Raw genomic sequence first — 13,289 nt, forward strand, 5'->3', positions numbered from 1 at the left:
CTATTGTTACACAAATAAAGAAATCAAAACGGGGAGGAAGAAAGAACACAATAGTTCTAGAGAAAAGAAAGAGAGAAAAGAAAGGTTTTCCGCAGAAAGTCACAAGTTAAAAGTTCTGCATTGAGGTTTTCTGTAAGAAAGGTAATTTTAAAGTTTTAAATTTTGAATTGAAATTGTTCTCTTAAAATATGGAATATAAGATTTGGCTCAAATTTATGAAATTCAATGGGAAAAGTGTGTTATCTCAAACTTTTCACTGTATATAAAATATGAATTTTTATTTTTGTTTTTAAGTTTTTGCTAACTTTAGACTTTTTTTTTTTTTCTTGACATACTCAAAGATCCTGTCTTTTCAAAACCTGGATCATATGCCACTAAATGAAGACAAGTTAATTCTGCAAGCAGCCACTGCATATGAACAATGGCTACTTTTCAAAAGGGCCAACACACATTCCGTAATGAACATAGCTACATGAATATGCATTTAAAGCAAAAGGCATCATTCTATGCTAGAATACGAAACACACAAATCTCTGCCTCATGCATTTACTTAGGATCCCATCATTCTCTAATATATATTCACAGACCACATCTTAGCTGTAGCAAGCACTTCTATCTGTCAGACGGAATGCATGAAAGGCATGTGGAGATGAACAGCATCAGGAGCACTGATAAGCCTGCAGATTTCTGGTGGATTGTTTGTTTTCCAAGTGGCCAATGCAAAGCAACAGTGAGCTTGACTTACTGACGTTTTAAGGAGAAGGGTGGTGAGGGGCCTTGTGAATGCTGAACAACTGCTCCTGTCACTGAACTATGCCCGCAGCCCAGAGCTTACTTATTAAAAGATAAAAGCTCACAGACCCCTTTGAAGGAAATTTCTCAGACACTGCAGTACGGCTACTGGGAACCCCAATTCAAACGAGAAGCCAAAAACTAAAAATAAAATAAAATGTTCAGGTCACTATAACCGATAGCTCTGGGTTTGGAGCCGATTTCAGAACGCTGCTCTGACTGTAGTGGGACCTCCTGGAAGAGCAGAGCAACAGGGGCTGTGCATGGCAGGGATGTCTGAGGCCCAGAAGTGTGTGTGTGTGGGGGGGGGGGTGGCACTGTGTGGCTTGCAGGTACCTGGAGTATGCATTTCCGGTACTATTCTGAGGAGGAAGAGGTATTTGTCAGTCACACTTTAAGCAGCCAGGACCAGAATAAAGGGGTCCATATCTAACCAGGGTGTAATCTTCAGAATGTGTTTAGAAGGCAAATATCATGGTCCGTGGTATTCGGCAGAGGTTATAATTAGATGCTTAATGCCTTTCATTGAAAGAAGAAAAAAAAGGAAGGAAAGAAAAACTAAGAGTAAAAGGGCACCTCTATCAAAGAAAACATGTCTTTCAAGCATAATTTTTAAATACACTCATTAGGACCTCCATTGGGGAAGACTGAGAACCAAGCCAGCTAAGCTACTTAAGTGGCATGGAGTTAGACATTATTATCTGTAGGCTAGGATGAAAACTTTAATCCTAAACATTAACCATTGCATTAAATGGTGTCAAGGAACAACCTGTGTTGAGCTCTGCTCATCCATGCAGGGATTATACAATCTTAGTGCCCTTGCTAAGTGTTAATGATTTATTATTATTGCACTAGTAAGCCTCTTGTTGAAGATGGGGCTCATGGATTCACACTGAAATAAATCCATCCCTTTTCCTCCCACATTACAGTAACAGGACAACTTATTCTAGAGGCAGGAGTCCAGAAGGTCTAAGTCATTTAGAGTCCAGACTCTAAAGTACCTGGTGGCAGAGACCATGTGGCACTGAGAAGACCACTACCATTTTTAAAAGGAGACCCCACGTCTAACGCCAGAGACAGGACTCCACAGTGTGGTGTTGAAAAACCATCACAGGGAAAGGAAGAAGTCACAATACAGAACAAAATGGTTAATAAAGTTATCCAGGTGTCCAGCTTTCACAGACCAGTTTTGCTCTGGGTCTATTCTTCTCACTTGGGCAGAAGATGGAAGCGGTGAGCAGATGCAGTAAGGCAGCCCATAGCTAGGAGAATGACTTGCGGATGGATGAAAGAGGCAGCAGCAGGTACCCAAGCGGAACACTTAAGTATGACTAACAGGCCTCGGCCAGGCCTTCGAAAAGTAATCAAAGAATGGAGCTCAGGGCAGAGCGATATTCCACACGTCAAATATCTCTCTGTGTGCACCCGTATAATAGATATGCATATCTGCATATAACTATATGGCACACAAATGTACTTGGGGCAAACAGCCTGGAAATTAATTGAACTCAAATGACATGGTTAAACACATAGATCATAATTTCTAAACACAATGTTAGTAAAACAAAATTTATTTGTAAAACAGGACCTGTTATATAAAATGGCACACAATCAAGTTATACAAAAATACAAATTTTCTTTTCTGATTACAGTTCTAGTTGCAAATGATAATTAGAAAGCATTCCTGGTGGTTTCCAGTAGCTGGAATTGCGAGCACATGGAACAGGGGCAGCAAGAGTCCATGATGCAGGGATGTCCAAGTGAGCAGAACCTGATTCCCAAGCTCAAGTCCATCATCAGGTCACTTTGGAGGGACACCTCCTAAAATGGCTAGCTCCTGGAATGTCTTCCGGTGGGAGACCCATCTTCCAGGCTTTGGCCCATTCTAACCTTAGTTCCCAATGTTTCTGAATGTCCAAAATCGGGGTGGCTATGAGTCACATGGTACTCTGATTTTTCTCTCTCACCTAGTAGGACAGTTGTTAGTTACATAATTAAATTCCATTTCAAATGATATAAAAGTACAGTGACACTATTTGGCAACACTAGATGTTAGATGTTAATTTCTGGCGAATTGTTATTTCACAACAGCTATGCTTTCAACACTGGTTTCCCGGATCCTGCTTAGACATGAACTCTTAACTGTATGTGTGTGTGTGTGGTTTGTTGTCATTTTAATCCAGACTCTTATTGCAAATACTCTGAAGGTTCAGAAATATTCATGAGCTTGAAAAGAAACCAAGGCATTTAGCGAAATTTAGCCTAGCTAGATTAAAGAACACCAGTACTTAAAAAAGAAAATACAATTTACCTTTTGCAGCAATTTAAAGGTCCAACCCTTTGAAAGGAAGCACATTAGCAAACAGCTGCTTACTGAGCCCTCGGGACACCGTGTGCAATTCCATAACACCAGTCTAATTCACTGTCTAGTTCTGATAGGCAATGCTTTCTTTCAAAAGATTTTCTTTCCATGGAATGATAAATGCTGAGGCTTTTTCTTTTTTAAACAGAGCCTGTATTTAGTGCAATAAGTTTAAAAAATTTGCTCTGAAATATTTACTTTACATTAACAAAAATAGCTTTTTTTAAAAAAATTGTAACAAAAAGGAGTTATCGCATAAACAGATCATGAATTATTCTTAGCAAATTACACTTTTTTTTCTTAAAGCATTCACCATTACAATAAGCAGAACAATGGAATATTAGCCATTCATATCTGGTAAGCTTTAGGAATTAAAAAAACCCCAGCAAAACAAAACAAAACAAAAAAAACCCAAACGTACCCCCAAACATAAAGAACATTCACACTTGAAGATTAACACTAACCAATTCTTCAGTTAAACATTGTAGAACTCTGGATACTCAAAATGGATGACCAAGGAGGGGAGCACCTGCCAGTGTGTTCAGATTTGATAGCGAGCATTTGAACAGATGGCCGTTGAACCCTAAGCTCCTGACTTGTCTCTGAAACAAGAGCAAAAGCACTGGAATTCCCAATGCTTCGTGCTTCATGTTTCTCTCTTACGCCTTCTAGAATCACCTAAGCTGAAAATCAATACACAGAAACGGAAAGGCTAAACGGGCTGGGTGCCCCAGCTTCCTTTAAATCAGGCACACGGATGTGTGGTGGATGCTACTAGAAGTCAAAAAGGAAAGAGACAAAATACAGGAAAAAAGTTTGCATAATAAAGATTATCTACCCCTTTCTTTCTCTAGGTCTCCTACTTTCTTCTCTAGAAGCATTAGGGTAAACTACAAATACCTGAGGAGTTGGTTACTTTTGAATGTCCAGCTGACAAATGCATGAGCTATTATGAAATTCCCCATAATGGGCCCACTCATATGCGTCTCAAAGTAAAATGACATGGCTTGTTTGATTGGGGGAAACAGATTGGAGAAATCTCCTATTTGTCTGAACGCACACGCCTAGTCTGACGTACTAGGACTTAGGCATCAGTAAAATAAGATGCTGATTTGAAACGTACACCAGGGAAATCATCCCTGCAAAAACTTACACAAGAATTTGGTACAATAATTTTACCTAGTTTAAGTAACTAAAGTTAAAATCTCCTCTAGTTATTAAAAATGTCAATCAGATATGAATCTAACATTTCCATTAAGACAATTACAATTGAAAACATTAAACGACGGAAGTTGCCTTGTAAAAGCCACCCGTATGAAAGGAGTACATGTTTGACAAAAATAAGCATAAAAAAGGTATTAAATCCCTGTTCCTTTTCTCTGATTTTGGCTGATTATGTGTGTGTGTGTATATATACATATACATATATATACACACATACATATACATATATACACACACCCACACACACAAATACATAGTTATGTGTATATATTGTTTTGGAATGTCAATGGGGTCCATAACCGCCGGCTACGTTCAAGCAGAACTTGCTCCCGAAGCCTAGAAAACAAAGTCATACAGAGTATAATCTTAGAAAATTACCATTGCAAGGAGATACGAATGATGCTATTAGCATTCACACATGGTCACAACAGCACCCGGGCAAAATAGGTTGAGACTCCTCTCTTGAACCTACGATGCTGGAATACTGGAGGCCATATATCCTTCAGGTCACCAGTGAAACATGTATAGCCAGCCCATTCCTCCACTACTCCAGCCCACACCCCCAGAGGGCTCGGGTTTCCCTTTGAAATCTTGTCCTTGTACAACTGCAAGCAGACAGCCAGATCTCCAAAGCATTACATTCAGCAAACTCTTCTAAGAATTGTAGAGAGACCTCATGAATCTTAAGAAGTGTTTTAAACTAGTGAGGCTCTCTTAAATAGTTCAAGAGGAAAAGTGGCAGTTTCTTATTTAGTTCAACAACCCCCTATCAAGTGGACAATCTGAAAACCTCATTTTCTTAAATATTTTTACAGGATAAAAAAAAAAAAAATCTAAATGAAGACAGCCCATATGGAGGGAGCCAGGCAGGCGGCAGCGGTTGTTGCTGTATGTATTACAAAACAGACATGATGCTCTCGTGGAGAGCTTTCATTGAAAGAGTAACAGCAAATGAGAACATGCGGTTCACTTTCTATGGTCCCCTTGCTTCAGTGGTGAAGGTCTCAGATAATTCAGATACAAGGGCTGGGGGAAGGTAGGCATCAACTCTGATCATGTTTACCAGGCATGAGAAGAAATGTTTAATGGCATGCTTAAGAAATAGGGCTGTCCACTCACATTTGCCACTGCTTGAGGCCGGGGGGAGGGAATGGGACACTTCTTAACTACTTACAGTGACATTCTTGGGAGTCAAACACTGTAGTGCCCAACACACCAGCAGGACAATGCACACAAAAGATGTGTTTGGGGACAGAGCTTGTAGGAAAGCTATGATCCAATGAGCAACATAAAGTGAAAGGAAAACCCACATGAAGATTAATACACTCCTTGGGGTACGGGCCACAGGTGAAAACTGAAAATACTATTCAGAAAAGGCTGTGGCTTCTAACAGAACGCTATGTAACTTCGGCAGGTCTCTTAGGATTAGTGTCTATAAATTAGGGTTTCTGGTAGGGAAGGGATACTTGTACTCTGGTCTACCACAATTCATCTTCTACTTACTAAGAGTCATGATGGAAATACATGTCAAGTCCATGGCCAAATTGGCTGGTCTTCAACATCAAATATTTCTACCTTTCTTAAAATGCTTATTACTGAAGATTGATTTAATGGAAGCTTCAACCACCAGAAAGGAGGGAGAGGCAAAAGTCAGTTCTTTACAGTTATTTTTTGTATATGTCCCTTTAAAGTTTTAGGTTTGGATTCTTGATTTCCTAAACAATGAGGACAACTAGGCAGTATAAGTGACATTTCTTCATATCACTATTGGATTGGTAGCATCATTCTAATTAGACTAGTATAGGTTTGAGACATGTACCATTACCCTACAGGAGACTATCTATAAAAGAAACAACTTGGGGTGCGAAACTGATTAAGTCACTTTTCTCCCCCAAATAAAAAGCCTATTTTCCTGTCTATTGATCTATGAGATCATCCATGTATCCATCCATACACATATACATTAATCTTCTCTCTGTCTATCTATCTATCTACCTACTTAAGTATAAGTCATCTACCTATCTAAATCTAACTATCATCTGTGACTGACTGGAGAAAACAATTCCTTTTACAGCTAAGGTGTGAGAAGAGTAGCTTCTTCCTACCAAATGGAACGTGTGTATCAATGGAAATCGCCTTGTTTGCAGGTGAAAATAACACAAAACCAAACCAAATAAAAAACAAACAGAAACAACAACAGCAAAGAAAGTACAATCTGAGCAACAGAAGAAAAAGTCCGCAAAGAGGTAAAGACAGCAATGAAAACAGAACAATTTTTTTTTTTTTTCAAAAGGAGGAATATGAACTTCAGCAAGCTGAAAGGAACCTTCATGGTTATCTTCTAAAATGGTAAGAATGAACTGCTGCTTCAAACATACCGCTAAATGTCCAGTGGGATGAAAACTAAATCCTGACAGCCAGAAAACAAGAGAAACCGTTCTGACTTGGAGGCAGGCGAGCACCCCGGCCCTCTGAGCACCGGCAGAGACGCCGCTGTTCCTTTCAGCTCACTTTTACAGATGGTGGCCTCAGCTGGGACAGGAGTTCTGCCATCCAAGTGATGGGTAAGCAGACAAACAGAAAGAGCAGCATGTCCTGCGTGATACAGACAACGAACGCTTCTCCAGAGGACGTGCAGTCAGTGAAGACAGAGAGAGAGAAGAAGTGAAAGGGAAACTCGTGGAGGACGGCCACCTCCTCATCTCCACCTACCATCGGCTTTAGTTCTCTGGCATCCGCGACGCCGCCCTTCCCGGCTTCTTTCATCGCTTTCCTACTGTTTTCCACAAATTCCTGCAAGATACGGACCACACGGCATTCGTTCAGGGACCGTTTGAGATTTCGGTCAGTAGGTGAATTTTAACGGTACATCCTTACTGTGGTAAACAATACTTTGAATGAACAAGCAAATCACTAAATTTGTCAGAATGGATTGCAATTCGCAGATGTAAAATCTTCCCTGCATCACCCATTCTGACATTTTCACTATGGCTCCAAGACATAATGTTAGTTCTAACCAACAGTTTTAAGAGCTTGCTTTTCCCACATTTAGAATATCTTTTTTGTTTTGTTTTCCTTATTAAGATAATATGAACCAAAAACAGTTTGCTTCAAAAGCTTCTGGTTTGTAGTATTTTATATATATATATAATTTTTAGCCAGGGTTTCACTATGTAGCCCTGGCAGGCCTGCTACTCACTGTATGGCCCAGGCTGGCTTTAAACTCATGACAATTCTCCTGCACTAGCCTGGGATTATAGATGTGCACCACCACACCCCACTCATCAGATTCTACTTACAACAAAGACCTAGAAAGCAGGACTAGTAAGCATGAAATACTTCAAAGAGCAGCACCCTGCCCGCCCCTGAAACCCAAGCCAAACCACAGTCAAGCTACTTTCAAAACAGCTATCTAGCCTTACCATTTCCTCCTCCTTATCATCCATATCCGGCTAATTATAGCTCTAGATATTACTCCGTAAAGCAGAGATAAGGAGAGCGCCAACCAGAACCTGTGCTCAGAAGCTGGGAGAGTAGGAACATTCCCCGGGGGATTGTACCGCTCTATCAAAGCCTGCAGAGTACCTCTTCCCTACTACCCTCAGTATTCCTCCTGATGAAAACAAAGGGCACGGCGGCTCCCGCCTCCAATCCCAACACCAGGGAGACTGCGACAGGGAGAGCACAAGTTCAAGGTCAGCATGGGCTACAGAGAGTTTACCTTAAAAAAAAAAAAAATTTGATCAACAGAAATTTCCCCTTGAACTGCTCTAGTCACAAGAGACTGCAATACAGATGACATTCCATATGAAAACAGCCAGACAGAATTCACTTAGAACTTATGAAAGCATCCAACATGTAGTTGATGATGCTAGCAGTCGGGGACAATCAGTATCAAACAGGTCAGTTCACTTACCTTCAATTTTTCACTACCGAAGGAAAAAGGGTATGTCTTAGAGTTACACATTTACTTCACATTTAATTGGATACCTCACTACCATAAAATAGCTGTTTCAAGGTATCATATTTAGTCTTAAGTATCTTTAGTTTGCTATCATTTAACTACCATAAAACTGTATTTAAAGCAATCTTAAATTATTAATTTTTTAAAAAAATTTTAGGTGTATGGGTGAGTGCCTGTACATATGTGCACCATGGGTGTGCAGTCCCCAGGAAGCCAGAAGAGGGTGTGGGATCCCCTGGAACTGAAATGACAGAAGGTTGTATGGGTGCCATTCCAGTGCTAGGAAATGATACCTGCTCCTCTGCCTGAGCAGCAAGTGCTCAGAATCACTCTCCAGTCCCTTAAAGCATTTGAATATGGCTTTCTAATTGTTTCAGAATTCAGCTGAATTTCTAATACAGAGGAACTTCAGGGGCTGCACAGATAAATCTGGATGCAATATGCTTATGGAGAGTCAGTACAAAATACTTTGACAATTATAGGCTGCTTCCTGTATTCACTACAAATTCCTTCAATCTGGCCTGTGAGATGTAGGCTGATGGGTTTTAACCAGGGTTGTGGTTAATAGCTTGGATAAGTGGTTGCTGGAGAAAGGCAATCAAGATCTGAAAACAGGAGTTTTGTCTTTAAGAAACACTTCAGGAGAGGACACTTGGATCAGATCAGTGGCTAGAAGACATGTTTTAAAAGTCCATTCAAATCTGTGTAATGCAGAGAGGGGCAGACTGGATGGAACAGTGAGTACTTAGAGCTATTAGTGAGTACTGTTCCAGGAGGTGGATCTGAAATGGTCTCTTCTGCCCCAGGAAGACCTACCCCAATTTTTTCTAAAACAAACCTCACTTGTGATTGAGTTCTATAATTTAAATACTGAATTACTCTGGAAATTAACCACACAGTGTGTTTTGAAAACACTGGTACTATTTTTATCCCTCAAGCAACAGAGGGCATTTGAAGTACTTACCATCAGCACTTTATCCATATAGAATTCCCGGCCAGGGCTCCCATCATTGTATTTTGTATCAATGGCAAAACACAAGAACAATACATCCACTACCATTTCGTAAATGGACAGGAAGCAATGAGCGACTAGGAAAGCAAAGAGGCAGACGATGATCAGAGGCGGCACCCATACTGTGTAATCTTGCTGGTAGTTGAGCAGCATAATCCCAGCCAAACCCGTGCTGCAGACTATCAGCACCTGCAGCAGAAAGAGCAGAGACCACACTTAGTATCCCACCACCGCCAGCCACAGGTCTTCATCGCTGCAGACTTAAAGAGAACTCTTCATCAGTGATTGCTGCCTAAGGCTGCTCCATCTCAAATCACAACGTACACTCTACATAGACCCAACAGGAAGTCATTCATGGGCATCAAATCAATTTAAGAATACACAGTAGATGATTCATGTTCATATTAAAGGAAACTTAGTTTTCCATGGTTCCTGATAAACCTCACCCATTGAGAAGTGGGTAATAAATTTTAAGATAGATGCATAAATATTTTTAAAAATTTCATTTACATTCATAAAATTGTTGATACTAGAATTAATATATGGTTTTTTAAAGTACTCCTACATATATGAAATATATATATATGAAATCATATTATATACAAAAACAATAAAAGACTTCATTACAATTTGGAATATCATTATAAATGCTTTGCAAATACTTCCTTAATTGTATAATTTCATCTTCTTAGTGATTTAGAATTTATTTAACCATTTTCTTACTATTAGAGATTTACATTGTTTTCAGATATAAATGATACTGCAACAATCACCTCTATTCTTCAAACTTGTCCTGTGTTTCATATTTCATATGGAGTACATAGTAACTATAATGTAATTTTCCATGAAGCTTAGGTTTGGACTATGTGTGAAGCAAAAGTTGCCCATGTCCACTAAAATAAAAATAATCAAATTGTTTTTTGTGAAGAATCACCTAGATGCTTCCTTGCCTCATGTCTTTTATAGTCTTTTTTAACACCTTGTATTTCAGATAACCAGTGATATAAATACTTGATCGTAAGCATTATCAACCCCATTTCTTAGACTAGGGAACACTCTTGGAAATGTCAGCCAACCTGTACAAAGCCACAGATAAGGAACAGACTCCACTCAAATAATGCCACATGATGCTAACCCCATGATTCTTCACAGGTAAAAACCCAGCAAGTATTTGGTACTAACATTCTGAATCTTAGACACTTTCTTTTCTGGCTCTCTGTTTAGCTTAGCACCAGACTTCAGATTTAAAAAAACAAAAACAAGAAAACACTCTAGATTCACTTCTTATGCAGTGCTGAAGACAGGCAGAAGCTTGAAGCATCCTCACTATCAACAACAAAGCATCTCTCCTTTGCTTTCATACTAACTGTGAGTCATAATGCATGTGATACACTAACTGAGCTATAAATCAGTCACTTTCAGATGCTTTCATGGACCAAACCTGGGTCTTCCAGAGTTTTAGAAGACTCCACTGTTGTGGAATATTATTTTAAGGTGTATTATTTTTGTTTATGTTTGCATTTGTTTAACTCTGTGAAGCTGCGCTACTGTGCCTGTCTAAAACACCTGATGGTCTAATAAAGAACTGGCCAATAGCAAGGCAGGAGAAAGGATAGGCAGGGCTGGCAGGCAGAGAGAATACATATAGAGAGAAATCTGGAAAGAGAGATCAAGGGGCCAGCCACTCAGCTACACAGCAAGCCACGGAGTAAAAGTAAGATTTACAGAAGTAAGAGAACAGGAAAAGCCCAAAGGCAAAAGGTAGACAGGGTAAGTTAGTTAAGGACAGCTGTTTAGAAACTAAGCCAAGCTAAGGCCAGGCATTTGTAATTAAGACTAAGCCTCCGTGAGTGATTTCTTTGGGAGCTGGGTGGTGGGCCCCCCAAAAGAGAAAATAAAAAACAACACCCCATTATTTTTATGGCCATAGACTTATTATCTCTTATAGTGGCTTCTTTTCTGAGTGATTTCCATATATGGTTAACTGTATTATTTCTTTTACTCATGTGGTTTCAATTTTTGAATGAATTATTTCTTATACTATCTTCAAATTCTACACACTCTATGGGAAAGCTGGGGTTCATTGTGCTCTTATAATCCCCCTAAAAGACAAGCCATATTTGAAATGTTAAGGTTAATTCTAGGAAAAGTATGGCTCAAAGTAGCTATTGAGACAAAGAGGTTAAGATGGAAAGCTGCATATTATTACATCATGTGAGAAATAACTCCAAGAACAAGTGATAGTTCCTCTCAAGAGACAAATGTGGGAATTACGCCAAAATATAACCAAAGAATATCATGTATTTTTTAAAAAATATTTTAATGGCAAACTTAAATGGCACAGAAGACAGACAAAACATGTACTTGCATGTAGGGCCACTCAGAAAAGTACAGTGAATGGATGGGTCATGTATGTATTCAAACAGAGATGACTTAATGGTTCTCAAGCTTTAGAGAGGTGAGGAATGCAGGTTCTTGGGCTTTGGCTCCAAAGAGCCTACTGATTGAGTCAAAGATGAAGCCCAGAAACACACAGTACCCCAGGTACTGATGAAGTACACAGCCTCCATCTCAAGAAGCAGAGCCTGAGTACTGAGTACCAATCTTAACAGTACCCTTGGTACTGATGAAGTACACAGCCTCCATCTCAGGAAGCAATGCCTGAGTACTACACACCAATCATCTCACACTTTAGACAACATTCAACTTCTTTTTATATGTTTCACACACTTAAAATTTCTTTTTTAAATATTCCTCATAATACTTGTTAGTAAAATATGTACACATATCATTAATAAATGAAGGTAAATGCAGGGCTTGGCTATATTAGTAGCTTAGTGGTAGATTGTTTGGATAGCATGTAAAAAGCTCTAGGTTCAATCCCCAGAAGAAATAAATAAATGAGTGTGCTCTAGTTTTTATTTATTTATTTTCTGATTGGACTTAAATTCCAGAGGATAAGATATTTAAACAATGAAAGAAATTCAAGCACTGGGTAGGAATATGAGAAGTCAGGAGTAAAGAATGCTAGCTTTAGAGTCAGAAAGATATAAATGTGAACAACAGCTAGTGTTTGGCTTTTGTGCCCCAAGTAAGTTCATTTAACGTTTGAAAGAATCATAACAGTACAAACATTCCATGATGGTAAAATCTGCATTCTGAAAACATCTGAAGCAATGCCTGCCCAGCATTCCTCTTTCCCCCATTCCCTACCTCAAATTTAAATCCTGCACTTATCATAACCTTCTCCTGGGAAACTATATTTTGAGAGACTTATGTTTGCCAATAAAATAGCATTTATAGTACAACATTTCCTTAAATGAACTGTCAACTACAGGATATGACCAATGGGAGAAAGGTATTATAAAATAAAGGGAAAGTAATTTCACACAGGAGAAATCAAAACACCTTTTTAAAAAAATGGGACATAGCTTTATTGGGGCAAATATCAATTTTTTTTTTAAGACAAAAACCTTAGACTTGTAGCTTACAAGTCTCTATTACTGTTAGGACACCATTTGCTAATGATCATAAGCTACAGTCTATTAACTAGGACTACTTACCTAGTTAATAGATTTGGCTACTGCCTCTGCCAAATGTTAACTCACTGTTATGTAGAGAACACTGGGGCTCTATAGTAAGGGGACCTGTGATGTTATACTTTGTTTCTTTTAAAACTTTTAAATTGAATTTTAAATTTGAGGAAATGATGCATACAAATATAAGGAATAACTCAGAGTGAGTCCATGTACTCTTTAGCTAGCTCCGAGGTATCATCTTATGCTATTATAGTTTAATACCACAAGAGATACAGGTGCTGACACAGTCCAGACAAAGAACATACCCACCATCACCATGTCCTTCACTTGACCATACTATAGTATCCTCATTACCCCTCTGTCATCTTTAACCAGATGACCACAAATCCAGTGCAT

At 39.0% G+C, this 13,289-nt stretch overlaps 1 protein-coding gene across 6 annotated transcripts in view; it reads right to left on the reverse strand.

Annotated features, from left to right (window-relative positions):
* The window catches only part of Slc44a1 (solute carrier family 44 member 1), a 188,473-nt gene that overhangs the window by 53,628 nt on the left and 121,556 nt on the right, over positions 1-13,289 (reverse strand). For 2 of the 6 annotated variants that reach the window (XM_028857756.2, XM_037202648.1), the window contains exons 14-16: positions 9,307-9,543; positions 7,091-7,171; positions 2,345-4,714 (exon numbers count right to left, since the gene is read on the reverse strand). In XM_028857756.2, coding sequence (XP_028713589.1) covers positions 4,691-4,714; positions 7,091-7,171; positions 9,307-9,543 — 342 coding nt within the window. In that variant the 3' untranslated portion in view covers positions 2,345-4,690. Of the gene's footprint in view, positions 1-2,344; positions 4,715-6,612; positions 7,172-9,306; positions 9,544-13,289 lie in introns of those variants that run through there. The other 4 variants (XM_028857757.1, XM_028857758.2, XM_028857754.2 and 1 more) reach the window with 2 other exon arrangements.

Source organism: Peromyscus leucopus, chromosome 2, assembly GCF_004664715.2.
Source record: "Peromyscus leucopus breed LL Stock chromosome 2, UCI_PerLeu_2.1, whole genome shotgun sequence".
NCBI classification, from domain to species: domain Eukaryota; kingdom Metazoa; phylum Chordata; class Mammalia; order Rodentia; family Cricetidae; genus Peromyscus; species Peromyscus leucopus.